This window comes from Epinephelus lanceolatus, chromosome 3, assembly GCF_041903045.1.
Source record: "Epinephelus lanceolatus isolate andai-2023 chromosome 3, ASM4190304v1, whole genome shotgun sequence".
Classification (NCBI taxonomy): Eukaryota; Metazoa; Chordata; class Actinopteri; order Perciformes; family Serranidae; genus Epinephelus; species Epinephelus lanceolatus.
This window is the reverse complement of record NC_135736.1, coordinates 49,711,887-49,727,682: the sequence shown is the minus strand read 5'-3', so window position 1 is coordinate 49,727,682 and position 15,796 is coordinate 49,711,887. Positions and strand designations below refer to the sequence as shown.

General features: G+C 42.9%; 2 protein-coding genes across 3 annotated transcripts in view; both read right to left on the bottom strand.

Moving 5' to 3' along the window:
- ttbk1a (tau tubulin kinase 1a) overlaps nt 1-3,803 on the bottom strand; it is a 79,051-nt gene extending 75,248 nt beyond the window's left edge. The window contains exon 1 of the mRNA XM_033624753.2: nt 3,689-3,803. The gene's annotated coding sequence lies outside the window, so the exon portion shown is untranslated. The remainder of the gene's footprint in view (nt 1-3,688) is intronic.
- Nucleotides 3,804-5,800: 1,997 nt separating this feature from the next.
- The window catches only part of tpcn3 (two pore segment channel 3), a 40,832-nt gene continuing 30,836 nt past the window's right edge, over nt 5,801-15,796 (bottom strand). For both annotated transcript variants that reach the window (XM_078166711.1, XM_033624765.2), the window contains 8 exons: nt 13,608-13,672; nt 11,781-11,868; nt 11,459-11,528; nt 10,112-10,328; nt 8,732-8,822; nt 8,277-8,390; nt 7,859-7,971; nt 5,801-6,085 (listed from right to left, as the gene is read on the bottom strand). In XM_078166711.1, the coding sequence (XP_078022837.1) occupies nt 5,961-6,085; nt 7,859-7,971; nt 8,277-8,390; nt 8,732-8,822; nt 10,112-10,328; nt 11,459-11,528; nt 11,781-11,868; nt 13,608-13,672 (883 nt within the window). In that variant the 3' untranslated portion in view covers nt 5,801-5,960. The remainder of the gene's footprint in view (nt 6,086-7,858; nt 7,972-8,276; nt 8,391-8,731; nt 8,823-10,111; nt 10,329-11,458; nt 11,529-11,780; nt 11,869-13,607; nt 13,673-15,796) is intronic.

Genomic DNA, 15,796 nt, shown 5'->3' with positions numbered 1-15,796 from the left:
CTTTCCTTGAGGAAACGTTGCCTTTACGGTAACCCTCCCACAACGTTCTGGGAATGTCACTACAATGTTAAATCCACTTCAGAAAACTTGCTGTTTTAAAATCAAAGGAACGTTACGCAGGAATGTTCAAGTAACCTTCCTAGAACATCTGACTACCCTTCCCTCAGTGTCCTGGGAATGTCACAATAACGTTACTTTAAATGTATGGACTTTGGTGAAAACTACGAACTTGTGCGAGTTTTCCGCAGAACCGGAAACAAAACAAGTCTCGCATTCTTCTTCTTCTACGTTTTCTGGCGGTTGGCAACCAGCAGTAAATGCATTACCGCCTTCCCGACCCGGAGTGTGGACATCACCATGGAGAGAGGTGCGCTACGTCAGACTTAATTCGAACATAACTGTTTCCATCCCCCGTTTTGCGAATTAACATTTTTTCGTATCCACCAAAACCCGGCTAAAGCGAGCGTGTTTTAGTGTGTGCGAATCAGGGGATTTTAATTTGAATTTTGGCGTTTCCATCATAATTTTCCAATGCGATACTTCTAGATGTGCATCTGAACAGGCTGATGGAAACATGGCTACTGACTGACACTAACAGGACAGGTTGTAATCACGCCGCTCTTTCTGCTCTCGTCCATCTGACAGTGTGTTTAATGTGAGCATCACAACACAAACGGCCACAAAGTGCTTTGCGATGTCATTTCTTTGGAGAGAACGTTCTCAGTAAAATATCATGTATTTATCAAAATATGCACGTCAGTATTTGTTATGGTTGAGCCACCAGCTGCTGTCGACATGACATGTTTTAATTGTGTGACAGCGATGACTTAATTAACAGAGCAGAGACAAAAGACCTGAGCACACATGTAGCACAATCTGGTCCCCAAAACATTATAGGAACCTGTTTTGGGGGTCTGAGAGTGTTTATTGAACGTTCCAGCACAACGTTCCCTACATGTTGAAATGTCAGGTGTTCCTAACGTAATTGTGACATTTCCAGAATGTTGTGGGAAGGTTAGTCAAATGTTCTAGGAAGGTTACTTGAACATTCCTGCATAAAGTTCCCTTGATGTTAACACAGCAAGTTTTCCACAAACTCTGTGAAAGGACCTAAAATTAATTAACTAAACAGAGGAAATGACCCCAGTACCCAGCTAACAAAATCTGGTCCCCAAAAAATTCTAGGATCCTGTTTTGGGGGTCTGGAAATGTTTTGAAACGTTCCCTAGATGTTAAAATGTCAGGTTGTCCTGATGTTAATGGAAACATTTCCCAATGATTCGAATCACTTTTGGATGGAAACATAGCTATTTTCTGTTTAACCTTTGTTGTGTTGAAGTTTGTTTCACCAGTCAGTCATGGAATAACGTGTGAATTTAACGTATAACGTTATGCATCACACCATTGCAGCACAAATCAGAGCTAGTCGCCACTCAGCTCGCTAACATTAGCTAACGTTATTAGTGACGTCATAGCTTTCGCTCGCTTCCTGCAGCTTGGCCTCCCCGCTGAAATTCCACTGTTTTATGATTAATCGATTTATGATTGAAGATGTCTGTGTGTTTTGTGCCAGGTTGCAGTCACTCCAAGCTGCAGGAAGCGAGCCAAAGCTATGACGTCACATACGCGACCGCCTCTTGTGTAGTTTTTCTAATTACGTTTTTTCAAAAGCTTATATCTCAACAGTTTTACCACAAAGTATGACTTTCTTGACCTTAAAATTTATGTTTTAAATTCATTAACGACATATTTGGATTTCATGTCGCAACTCAAACGGGATCAAAAGATAACATTTCTCTCCTCATTCACTGCCATTCATATTTTTTCCGATCTAAGATCCCATGAGCTTCACCGGAAGGGGCGTGACTTCAGCACTCTATATATTCTGTACTGATTAAAGGGTTAATAAAAAGGCAGCGTTAGCTAGCTAATGCGCTAGCTAGATGAAAAGTTGTCTAATGTTACTTCCACATTATTTTTTTGTTATTGTAAGTGCCTGTTTACTTTTATTGTGAATGCAACAAATATTTTACCTTCACAATGTAGTTACTTTCATTTTGGTTGATTTCATTTATTTCAAGCAGTTTTTAAATAATCTTCCACTGTAGACAAACTACCACCACGTTGTTCTACAACCTTAATTTTATTTTAAATTTTATATATTTGACTCTGTATTTTCTTGTATATTGTTGTATTTATTTCATGGGGGTTTAAGTATATCTCCACTGTAAACAGAGCACCAGCATGTTGTGACACCACCTTGATTTATTATTATTATTTTTTTTAAATTTTAGTGTTTTTTAAATTATATTTGATTCTATATTTTGCTGCACATCATAGTAATGTTACTGTATTTACTTCAAGACTTTCTGAATTATCTTTTTATAAAGCATTTTATATATATTTTTTATAAATTGTATTTACACAACAAAAACACACAAGTTTTTTTATACTATCTTGATATTTTCTATCTTCAGAATATAATTATATTTTATTGTATATTACTGTATTGTATACATTTTACAAAATTTCAAGATATACTGCGAAGAAACCAACAGCTTGTTTTCACACCACATGAATTATTTTAAAATTAATCTTCAAAAATGTTGTTTGTTTCTAAAATTGTTTTTGTTATATTTCATAATACTATGCATTTTTAAGAGATTTTAAAATACACTGCCACCCTTAAAAATAACCAAGAGCACTTTATTTTTTTAACCAGCCCTTTGTTTTAAAGCAACACTTACGTTTCTGGAAATGTTACGCTTTTCTTTGTTTTGGTTAAAATGCTATTAATAAGCTGATAGCACACTAAAATGTAAGTGAATTCCACCAGAGATAAAAACTCATAATTATACTATTCTCATATGGTTCTAAGAAAACTCTGACCAATCACTGCATTTGGACTGAATGCAATGATTGGCCGAGCGTCCTGTCTGTCCTCCCCACGTGGAGGCCTCTGACTGACGTAACCACTCACGTATCATCAGAAAGGTAAGAGCAGCTTTAATTTAAAAATTATTTGTTTTTATATAAACTTGATTTTAATCATTTGTTGTATATCACAGTAATTATTTTCAGGGGACTTCAACTCATTCCTCCACTGTAAACAAACCACCAGCAGGTTTTTATCACATCTTGATTTTTGTATAACATATTCTTAAGTTTTTACATATTAGATTCTATGTTTTATTGCATCAGAGTACTGGTTTTATTTTGAAAATACCGAGCGGACGCTGTGAGCACTTTCCTTTCTTTATGATCAGACTAGCGGCGGTGTTCAGTCCCACCCTCAAACCAGCACCTGAACGTCTCATCCTCCCCTCCATTTCCCGTCGGGCCTTTTCTAACGTTGTTCTAACGTTGCTCCGCGGCTGTCAGCCTCCGGACAGCTGAGCCGATCCACCGGAGCAGCGACACGATTTGTTTTCTGATCAAACACAATAAATCTGATCGATCGTTTCCTGGTGAGATTCTACTGATCCGACATCCTGCCTGTGGCCTCGCGCGCACACACGCGCACACCAACACACACACACGCACACACACACACACACACACACACACACACACACACACACAGCGACGCACCGAGCCCTCAGCATCACGTCACTTCAGTTTCCTGTTCGATGACCGCTTCGATCAGCTGATTGATCCGCTTCTGATGTTTGTTTGTTTGTTTTCTTACCTGAATGTTGTTTTCTGTCCGGAGCCGAGCAGGATGCTCCTACTCCTCCTCCTCTGCTCCATCTTCTCTCCAGCATCAGCACCACACACACACACACACACACATACACACACACACACACACACACACACACACACACTTCCTCAGTCAATCCGTGTTAACGCTGCAGCTGCTCCACAGCGCCTCCTGCTGACCTGGAGTCTGTTTAATCATGTAAAAGTATCAGCAGTAAAAGTACTCGAGTATTCTGAGCTTCATGTAGTTACAGTATTTACTCACCGAGCTTGTTTCTGGAGCTTTCGACCACCTCACATGATCTTCATCGGCCTGGTGTCTCCAGTGTGTTCTCTGTCAAGTGACCCTGCTGATGAAGGAGTCAGTCTGAGGACGTGAAGGAGGACACCCTGCTCCTCCCACAGCTGCAGTGACACGTGACCTCCAGCAGGGGGAGACACTGGTTCCGTAGTTAATAATAACTGAGCTCACGTTCATCAATTCTTCTTCTTCAACCCAGATGAATTATTCCTTTAATGAGACTCAGCTGATTCATCACTTCAGTTTGTCATTTTATTATTATTCATTTCTTTAACTTCTCGTCTACGTCTTTAGATTTCCTCTGAGTACATGAACTTTTTGTACCTCCTCAATAAACTATTCTCATTTTTATCTCGTTAAGTTCCATTGAGGCCTTTGTCTTTGCTTTCATTTTAATTTTTAAAGATTTGTTTGATTTTCTTACATTACCAGTTTACCAGCACTGCTCTGCAGCACTCTACAGATTTCCTTCCTTTTTTTTATCAGTACAATATTAATAACATTATTTCAGAAGTACACACACTCCCATCACACCCTTTTTAGTCTCCTCACTATTAAAAATTCTAAAATTAAAATGAAATCAACATTAAAGGATAACTGTGGAATTTTTCCACAGAGCGCTGCAGCAGTGAAAAGCTCTGGTTCCTTAGAACCAAACGTAAAGCTGGATTTATTCATCTGTGCCCAAACGACATCTTGTGTATGGCATACTCTGCATCACAATTTCACTCACTCACACACACGACAGAGTGAAGTCAGACAGCAGCAGAGAGGCGGCAGTGCAGATGAATATAACTTCAAGATTATTCTAGCTGACGACAACTACGCTTGTTAATCAATCAATCAATCAATTTTATTTATAAAGCCCAATAGCACAAGTCACAGTTTGCCTCACAGGGCTTTACAGCATACGACCCTCTGTTTTTCCCCGTTAAAGGGTTTTTTGGGGAGTTTTTCCTGATCAGCTGTGAGGGTCCAAAGGACAATGGTAGAAAGCTCAGGAAGAGCAACTGAGGAGTGAGTGCTGAAAGTAAGAGCCAATACTTAATCAATACACCTGCTCAGCATGTAGAAAGCCACGTCAATCTGCTCTGTCCGCCATCCCCCGCTCGTTACCATTTACAGTCACGGTTTACACAAGCGCATGGTGCTAGTGGGGCCAACGGCAGACTGTTAAAGACCAACTGAAATGAAAGCTGTCTGTATAAAGTCTCAGACATGTGGAGGGAGCTCAGAGTAGAGCCGCTGCTCCTTCACAACAAAAGGGGCCAGTTGAGGTGGTTCAGGATCAGATCAGGGATCAGAGTTGGATATAACGTGTAGAGTACTTAGAGTACTTTGATTACTTTTTGCAGTAACAAGTAACCTAACGCGTTAGTTTGCTGTTTGAGTAATCAAACACTTGAGTACATTTTCAAACAAGACATCAGTTACTTGCGTTACTTTTAGAACGCTGGTCCTTCAGCCCCGAAACAGCAACGGCTGTCGTTTGGTTCTAATAACGGAGATAACGTTAAACCTATCAGTCTGAAAGAAGCCACGGAGCTTGTGGCTCGCTACGTGGCCGGAGAAATGCTGCCGTTGTCTACGGTGGAGTCTAAATAGGTGGAGGAGGACTCGCTGACAGAGTAGTCACCTAGAAGCGTCAGCAGAAGTTTATTTTTTATGCTGAAATATATCATCATGCTTCCTGATGTTGTTCTGCTGCCTGTGTTCACTGTGAAACTCCTGTTCTGTAAACACAAACATCTTTACTTGTTTTTGTCAAAAAGAGGTCAGAAATAAATAAAACACAAACGGTGTCAATATTCTTTATGTGTTTCTACACACAGCTACAGGACCGAAATATAAAAATATAACACTGGATAAACATCAGATTTAAACATGTGAGATGAGTATAAAACTGTAGAGGAATGATAGAAGCTGGTTCCCTTCATATGGATTTGTACATTAATGTCTACACAGATCCAAACGCCGGGTTCTCAAAGTTCCCGTTGGTCTCGTTGTCGTTCTCAGCAAAGTCCTCGGGGTCGAGATCGGCCTCGAACATCCGCTGCAGCAGAGCGTCCACCGTCCGATATCCTGACAGGAGACAATCACCGGAAAACATCACCAATGCTGATAATCAATACTGTGATCGAAGGATCAGGAGCAGAGCACATTTTCAGGTTAGTTTCTATTCAAACACAGACTTAGAAATCCCAGAAGACATTTAAGCTAGCAACCACAAGCAACAGGGGGCGCCACACATGACAGAAAATGATCATATTTATATATATTACTGTCATCTCTGCCAGGTGTAATCCTGCAGGGCATCATACGTTTTGTTGTGTCTGTCGGCAGCTAATCTCCCAAACTACTGGACCGATCAGCCTCAGACCTTGTGTGCACATATCTGACTGTATGCTCAAGGACCTCTCACTGATGCAGCGATTCACAGTTGACCGATCCTAAGTCCCGCCCCCTTTAGTTACTGTTGCCAGGTTGGACAACCTTAACAAAGAGAACTAGATTTACCGCCTCGTGGTTGTACGTCTCTTTGAACGCAAAGTGTCAGTGAAAACATGGACGCTTCACACACAGAAGATCTATACAATCAGCACAGTTTCAAGATTAGAGTCACCAATTCAGTATCTGACCAAATGTCTCCCCTTCTGTTCCTGAGATATGACGTTAAAACATGATGATGTCACAGTCAAGCTGACCTTTGACCTTTTGACCTTCATTATTTTATCCTGTTAGACGTTTGTGTCAAGTTTGGTCACAATTACTTTAAGAATTCTTCGTTATGGCTACAAACATGTTTTGCGAGGTGCCAGTGATCTTTGATCTTTGACCACCCAACATGTAATGAGCTCATTATGGCGTCTAAGTGGACATTTGTGCCAAATTTAAAGAAATTCCCTCAAATCGTTCTTAAAATATATAACGTTCACGAGAATGAGACAGACAAGGTCAGAGTGACCTTTGACCTATGACCACCAAAATCTAATCAGTTCATTCTTGAGTCCAAATGAACATTTGTGCCAAATTTAAAGAAATTCCCTCAGGATGTACTTGAGACATCACGTTCACAAGAATGGGACGGATGTACGGATGTATGTGCGTACAACTTGAGAACAAAATGGTTTCAGTCCAAAGACATGCAGGTTAACTGGTGACTCTAAATTGTCCGTAGGTGTGAATGTGAGTGTGAATGGTTGTCTGTCTCTATGTGTCAGCCCTGTGATAGTCTGGTGACCTGTCCAGGGTGAACCCTGCCTCTCACCCAGTGTCAGCTGGGATAGGCTCCACCCCCCACGACCCCTAACAGGATAAGTGGTTACAGAAATGAACGAATGAATGAGGCCTCTGGTCTCCATGACAAAGTGAGTCAGCACTGCTGGCCGTGTGTCCCCTGATGAGGAGCAGTAAAGTCATTTGTATTTCTTACTGAATACAGACTGTGGTGCTGAACTAATGTTCGTCTCTCTTTACTGTAGAAAGTTACGTTAGTTACTGCAGGACGGCACGTTAGCCTTACAGAGGAAATATAAACAAACGTTAGCCTTGTTTTTTTTCTCACTAACGATAAATAATTTTATCTTAAACTACAACAGAAACCAACCTGCCTGACCTTCTATACGACCGCGGGACGGTAATTCTAGTTATCCTTTAAATGTCTTTCATCTAAGACAGGAGTTGTAAAATGTTTGTGTCACTCTGGTTCTTTAATCTGCAGATCCAAATGAATCTGTCCTTTCAAAATAAAAGCATCTACTACTACTACTCATTGTCTTGTCTTTTAAACCATCTTGTCTTTTCTCCACGTGTACTCAGTGTTAACTGCTGCCTGCAGGTTCGACTGTTTCTTACTTTTTGAAGCAATTTTAAACATCAGGTTGGGTCTGTTGTTCGCTGATTGGCCGGTTCCCTGGTCGTTGTCGATGGTTTCCATGGCGTTCACCAAGTTATCCTCCAACTTCTCCCTGGTGGACAAAACAAAAGGACGATGTTTAACTGAGCTCCATAAACAATAAACATGTTGAGGCCCTTTAAAGGACCAAACTGGTGATTTGTTATGTTTGAGCCGGTTCATCCTGTTTGCAAATCTTCCATCAGGGTTTAGATTTCCTAAAACACTTAAATGCCCCTCACAGTCAACATTTAGGACGTTACTTCATCAGTGTGATGACGCAGCTGTGAGCAGAGACTGCTTTCAAAAGTGATGCATTCACAGACGCTCTGAAATCTGAGACTTAACAATCTGTAAGCTTCTGTCATGGTAACGTACTGAGCCACAGCCAACTCCAGCTCCTCGATCTTCCTCTCCAGAGACGTCTGCAGGTCGCTCTTCTCCACCGAGTACTCCACGAAGAACGCCTCCAGGACGAACGCCACAAAGATGCTGAAACACAACACAGGAAGTTCACATTTCACATTTTGGTAAATTGGCTGGATTCACAGGGTGCAGCTCGTTTGCACTCGTGTACCCACGGCTGTGCAGAAACTTCAAAAGCTGAGGATTCTCAGGGAACTTCTGCTGACTCTTATTCTCTGTGATTTCTAAGTGGATTTATGGACGTTTATTCAGGAAGCGTAACACCGAAACTTAAAATATGTCTTTCATGTCCACGTGTTCACATTTTGCTAAGTGATGAAGACGAGGAGTAGGGGACTGATCCACAGACTACAATAACTACATACACCAGTTCTCACGTCCCTCCTCCTCCTCCTTCTTAGACTTACTTGATGATGATGATGACCACAATGATGTGGAAGAGGACGAAGAAGATCCTGGCTGACATGTGGGTGACGGTGGCGAAGCCGGTGCTGAGCAGTGATGTCGAGTCAAGGAATCACAGAATTAAAGATCCAAAGAGATGATTATTAATCGCCATCAGGATATCTGAGAGATTTTCTGAAACTCTGTTCTTGTGCTGTACGTCCTTTATCTGCCAGCTTTACTTCCTTTACACATTCAGATTAATAACACAAATATAATCAATAATAAAGATTGATCTACCCAGCAGTATATAAAGTTACTAAAATGAGCTCCACCTTTAAAGTGATGAACGCTTTGAACTCTTGAATATAAAACGTCATCATTTTATCCTGTCTGACATTTGTGTGAAATTTTCTGTGTGAGTTTTGGCCAGAAACATGTTTCCTGAGGTCACAGTGAGCTTGACCTTTGACTTTGACAACCAAACTCTAATCAGTTCATTCTTGAGTCGAAGTGGACGTTTGTGCCAAATTTGAGGACATAACCTCAACGCATTTTTTAAGATATCACGTTCATGAGAATGACACAGATGAAGTCACAGTGACCTTGACCTATGACCATCAAAATCTAATTAGTTCATCATTTAGTTCAAGTGCACGTTGTTGCCAAACTTGAGGCAACACCCTCGCAGCCTTCTCGAGATATCGACTCAGATAACTACTGAACAGGTCAGATATAGTGATGTTCAGATGGATGATGATGACGATGAGGAGGATGTGGACCGCAGCTCCGCCCCTTTAGCCACGTGCCAAACGCAAGACATGGGAGAGAGTGCCAACAGCCAGAAAGATAAGAGACGCAGGAGAGGAAATGTTACTTTTCATTTTGTCTCGTATTGAGAATTGTCGTAACAAACAGAACAATAAACGCACCACGATTTTATTTTTTAGTTTTTAAAAAAACACAACCCAAAAACAAAATGGACTCAGTGTGCAGAGGCCTTCACCCTGTTATTCTAACCCAAACATTCACTAACGTCACTCTTCATGCCTAAACCTAAGCAACCAAACCAACCAAACCAACGAAGGCAACCAGTATCAGCCAATCAGAGGAAGAGTGGGCGGGACATGCCTTCGTCATGGTAGAAATGTCCAGTGACATCACAGTGCAGAATAATAACCCATGTGCTTCTGTCTGGGAGAGTGTATAGCATATTTCATGATAATGGCTTTTCAGGCCAAGGAGACATTTTTTGGATCATTTGGACTTTGGAATTATGACTCGTCACAACAGAGACCAGCCTCCATCAGAGCTTGAGAAATCACCATCAAACCCTGTGAACATGGCAGCGCCGTCACCAGTAAGACACTACGGTGAGGCGTTCAGGTTCAGGTGAAGGATATCGTGCCACTGGTTGACGACGGTGAGCTCCACCAGCAGGATGAAGGACGACACCACGTTGTTGAAGTTGTTCTTGCAGTAGTTGAGTTGTGCGAAGGCCGAATCTTTCAGCTTAATGTTTCCACAGTACGCCTTCGCCGGGTCGCTGGAGTCCTCATAAAACTTCACCTTGTCTTTGAACACCTCCATCCCCACCATGGCAAAGATGTAGTACACCACCTGAGGAAGAGAAGGGTGATCTGGTCAGAGCCAGGTTTCCTGGCAGGATGTTAATGTAAGCGACGTGGGTGTGTGTGCATGAATGAATGAGTCCAACAACGTACTGGGTTCTGTTCATAACGTTTAGTGCGGTCTCTGAACACAGGTCACAAATACAGCCATACCGTTCTCCTCCGTTTTTTCTTCCCCCTTCTCCCTAAATCTGACCTCCAGCCACGTTAGCAACGAGGCTCTATGGCAGTTTGTCAGTCCACCACTTTGGCTCAGACTGAAACATCTCAGCAACTGTTGGATGGATTGTGATGAACTGTGGTTCATCCTTCGTGTTCCCCTCAACATGAACTGTCATAACTTTGGTGATCCTCTGACTTTCCATCTCGCGCCATCAGCAGGTCAACATTTTAAAGGGGAACTTCACGGATTTTCAACCAGTTTGGTGTCATCGTAATGTGGGCAGTAAGTGTAAATGAACTTTGATAAACCAGCGCCTGGATCTCCCTACGTCCCTCGCAGCAAAACGTCGCTCGATCCAGCAGCGTTTCACTGGCTGTCAGATTGTTGCTCAAACTACAGGCTGGATTTCTGCATTTTCATATTGCTTGCCACCCATGCTGCCACTGCAGACAGAACGAGTACAGAAGTGGATCAAGGGCAACCCCCCCCCCCCCCCCCACTCTCTCTCAAACTCAGATCAAACTCTGACCAAACCTTAAAGAAGCCCTGCTGATCGAGTATAAAAAAAGATTACGTCACTGCGCTGCCTACTTCTCATCTAAAATGTTTTCCGAAACATGTGTCAGTGCTCCGTTCAGCTGTAATAGCGAGAGTTTGTGAACAGGAAGTGGACGGCATACTGTTTCCTGCACAGTGAAAACGAAGATCAAACAGTAAAACTAAGCAGCACTGATCAAATATAAACCAAGACTGTGTTACTGAGTTGCCTGTTTCTCTCCTCAGATGTTTTCAGAAACATATTTCAGCGCCTGGTTTAACTGTAATACGAGATAGTTTTTTAGCAGCCGGTTGTCATCATGTCAAACTGAGTTTGCATGACGTCACCTGCCACCCTCTGGCCCGCTGCACAGGCAGTACACATTTCAACACATTTCAACCTGCTACCAGCAACTTACAATGATCAGCTGTCCAAATGTGAGGATGGCCGGTCCGATCCTGATGAGGGTGTTGATGATTGCACGAAACCTGACAGGGAGTAAAGTGCTCATCGTGAGTGAAGCAACACATTCAGACATTAAACAAAACTACCCAGAAATACTGTGCTATCAAGACAGATGGGAGAGTGATGGTACGTAACGAGGTGTCCTGCTGCCTAAAAGGAGGCCAGTGTCAAAAAATGTCCTCCGTCTCATCTCAGGCGTCCAGTCATTCCCATGGTTACCTGATACAGAAGGACCACCATGTCTCAGTCAGTCAGAGTGCAGCTAAATCTCAAACCTTTTGATGCTGTCCACCACCCGGATCAGTCGGAGGACTCGCAGGATGAAGACGATGTCCAGGATCTGACGGCTGGTGTAATTCCCCGCTGCAACAGGACGGGGACAGTTATTCAGAAAGACAGATGGTCTTTATTGTGTCTGTCCCCACAGCCTGCACACGCTCATGTCTCACACAGAAAGAAGGTGGATGTAGCTACCCTGACATCACCCATCAGTGTGTGGACAGTTTTGAAGCCTTGAGTTCGGCACATCAGCCGTCACCATCTTGGTTTCTAGCGTGAATATACTGAGTCATTTTCACCTCGACCACGTTAACCAGGCTAAGTAATGATGTTAACGTCGTCTGTCGTAGGAATCCAAGATAACATCAAACAGCAGTTAAATAATATATAAACCTTTTTAATCAGGTAAGTCCCGTTGAGATGGAGATCTCATTTTCAAGAGACACCTGAGAACATAAATAGCAACATAAAATAAAACAATCAATTTAAAAAGTGCAATGTAGCACAATATAAATATATATATATATATGTGTGTGTACATACATACATACACAATAGTGGCAGTACACAGTGTCAACAGTTTTCAATAATCTCTCTGACACTGTGCACATATCACCAAGTATCATTTTTAGTTTTTGTGTGTAAAATGGCCGCAGCAGGAAACACGAGACTGTTGTGAGGAGACACTGCGGCACTCCGCTTCTCACCCGGCACATCTTCAGCACCTGCACATATGGACTGTGTAAATTAGCAAAGATGTTTGATGTCAGGTACTGTCCTGTTTGATGAACTGACTGCATTAAAAGCAGCAGCGACATGTTTCCACTCGCTGCCTTTCTTTAGTTTGTGACCCTGCTGCCCACCACACAACAGGCTCTGTGCTTTCTGACCTCCAGCACCTCGACTTCTGCATCAGAAATATTCATTTTCTTGGTTTTCCTCTCTACGATTCACCATAAAGAACCACTGATCAGCCGGCTCATGTCTGTGCATCAGCATTAACCAGGAGCTTTGCACTGACCACTGATGGCTGAATGTGGGCGTGTAGAGGGCGGGATATGAGGCCGGAGGTTTATTTGGGTTTTATTAAAGGAAGGCGTATGCATGTTTTATAAATCTGAATATTTTTTGGCATATGTGCATTTTCTCATTTGTACGTACGCAAACATTCAGTGTGGATTCTCCTTAAAGTCTTTAAATGAGGACCTGCTCACTATATAGATATAAAAGTCTCATTCCAAGGTAAAAAACAACGATTCTTATTTTCAGCTGATTACACACGACAGAAAACACACTGATTCTATTATGTTCCATATCTGCCAGTAAATCCTGCACAGTGGAGCTGTAAATATACATGAAGCTTTATTTAATCAGGTAATGTCACTGACATCAGGGTACAGCAGAGAGAAGGAAAAGCAGAAGCATCAAAGACGTCAGATATGAAGTCTAACGTTTAAAATCATCCAGTGGGATGTCAGTTTGTTTCTGGACTGTGAACATGTTGGAGCGAACAACTGTCACAGTGTTTGAATCGTGTTGGTTCGACGTCCTGTGACTGGTGCTGAGCACCCTGACGTCTGCCTGTAAACTGTAAAAGTTACTGTGGGTTTTTATTCATGCTGTTATCAGTTGATCCTGGAGTCCACAAGGTGACAAAAACACTCAGTTCACTGGGATTTAAAAGAGAGAATCTGACACATGGACGGTGGATTCATCTGATTAATTATTGGCTGATTATTAGAATCAATAACGAGCAGTGGTCTCAGCACTGAGAGCGACACACTAAAGCTGACCCGTCTGTAATTCAAAGGAAACACACTCACATGACGACATGGCCGAGTTGATGATGGTGGCGATCAGAGCGGAGACGACGATGATGGTGTCAAACCTGAAAACACACAACAAAAGTTAGAAAACAAACAAGTTGAGCCTGAAAACTTTTCTTCAACAGTGACGCTGCTGAAAGCAAAACCGGCGTTAGCTTTAAACAAAGCTGAAGGTTCTTCATCCTGTTTGACGCCAGTATGACATCATCACCGTGTTGAACAACAGAAGCGTGTCATGGATGTATTCAGAGATCTGATGTGGCGCCCTCACTGTCAGTTTGTGCTAGTGGTCACTCAAACTTTGAGAGGGTCTGAACGAGTGATTTTTCACATTGCCTGACGTCTGGGCTGAGCGGGAGAAACATAGGCGGCCCACCAGTCCACCCTGTGGTTGTATGACTCCGCCCACCAGTCCGCCCTGTGGTTGTATGACCCCGCCCACCAGTCCGCCCTGTGGTTGTATGACTCCGCCCACCAGTCCGCCCTGTGGTTGTATGACTCCGCCCACCAGTCCGCCCTGTGGTTGTATGACTCCGCCCACCAGCCCGTCCTGTGGTTGTATGACTCCGCCCACCAGCCCGCCCTGTGGTTGTATGACTCCGCCCACCAGTCCGCCCTGTGGTTGTATGACTCCGCCCACCAGTCCACCCTGTGGTTGTATGACTCCGCCCACCAGTCCACCCTGTGGTTGTATGACTCCGCCCACCAGCCCACCCTGTGGTTGTATGACTCCGCCCACCAGCCCACCCTGTGGTTGTATGACTCCGCCCACCAGTCCACCCTGTGGTTGTATGACTCCGCCCACCAGTCCACCCTGTGGTTGTATGACTCCGCCCACCAGTTCACCCTGTGGTTGTATGACTCCGCCCCCTAGTCCACCCTGTGGTTGTATGACTCCGCCCACCAGTCCAGTGTCTCTGACAGTCTCCATCCATGTCAGTGAAAACATGGATGCTTCACACACAGAAGATCTATACAATCAGCACAGTTTCAAGATTAGAGTCACCAATTCAGTATCTGACCAAATGTCTCCCCTTCTGTTCCTGAGATATGACGTTAAAACATGATGATGTCACAGTCAAGCTGACCTTTGACCTTCATTATTTTATCCTGTTAGACATTTGCATGAGATTTTGCCATAATTAGTTATGAATTCTGTGAATTCCGGAGTTATGGCCAAAAACATTTTTTGTGAGGTCACACTGACCTTTGACCTTCAACCACCAAATTCTAATCAGTTTTTTCTTCAGTCCAGGTGAACGTTTGTGCCAAATTTGAGGAAATTCCCTTGTGGCGTTTGAGATATCATGTTCACAAGAATGGGACGGACAGACTGACAACCCGAAAACATAATGCCTCGGCTACCTCTGGTGCGGAGGCATAAAAACTGAAACAATCTGATGTTTGCTCATTTACATCATGTACAGTTAGGAAAAGGTGTTTGTGCGCTCAGCGAGCAATTTTCATTGAGGCTGCCTTTAATTATCATTATTATTATTATTATTTATTCTATTTTGCTAAATTATCTTTACTGCTGAATAATAGGAAAAAAAATGTCGGCAGAACTGTAAATGTGATCGTATAAGCAGCTGAAACTGACATATAAAGTAAGAGGGCGCCATCTTTGACTCTGTGTCCAGTTCTTATGATACATCCATGAAACATCCAAATGTCTCTGACTGAAGTCACTGCAGCTGCACGGCTCACCAGCAGGGGGCGCATAAGTGCAACTGAAAACAAAGAAAACATCAAACGCTGCTGCAGAAGAGTTCAGATGGCTCAGAGTTTAACACAGTGTCCTCTTTATTAGGTACACCTGTACAGTCTACCACAGTACAACGTTCTGCCATGAAGTTATGAAGCTTATAATGTTCAGTTTGTGTTGACAGTGTTTTAGAGGAGCTAAAGGACGAGTCTGTGATTCTGGAGAAGGACTGTTGATTTTTGAACTCAGCACCCCAAAAAATGCACCAGTCGTGTTAGCCCTCCTTCAGAAGCTCTGCTGATATCTCTGATGTTATTTATGTTCTGAAGAAGAAGGAGCGCAGCCAGCAGAGTGACGTCGGACTCCGCTGCAGCCGCTTCGTTTGTTTCCTGTTTAAAGAGCAGAGCTGTGTGTGAGCGGCACACGCACCGAACCGACAACCACTAGCCTGCGAGGAGATCTGCGCTGAATGTGACAAAGT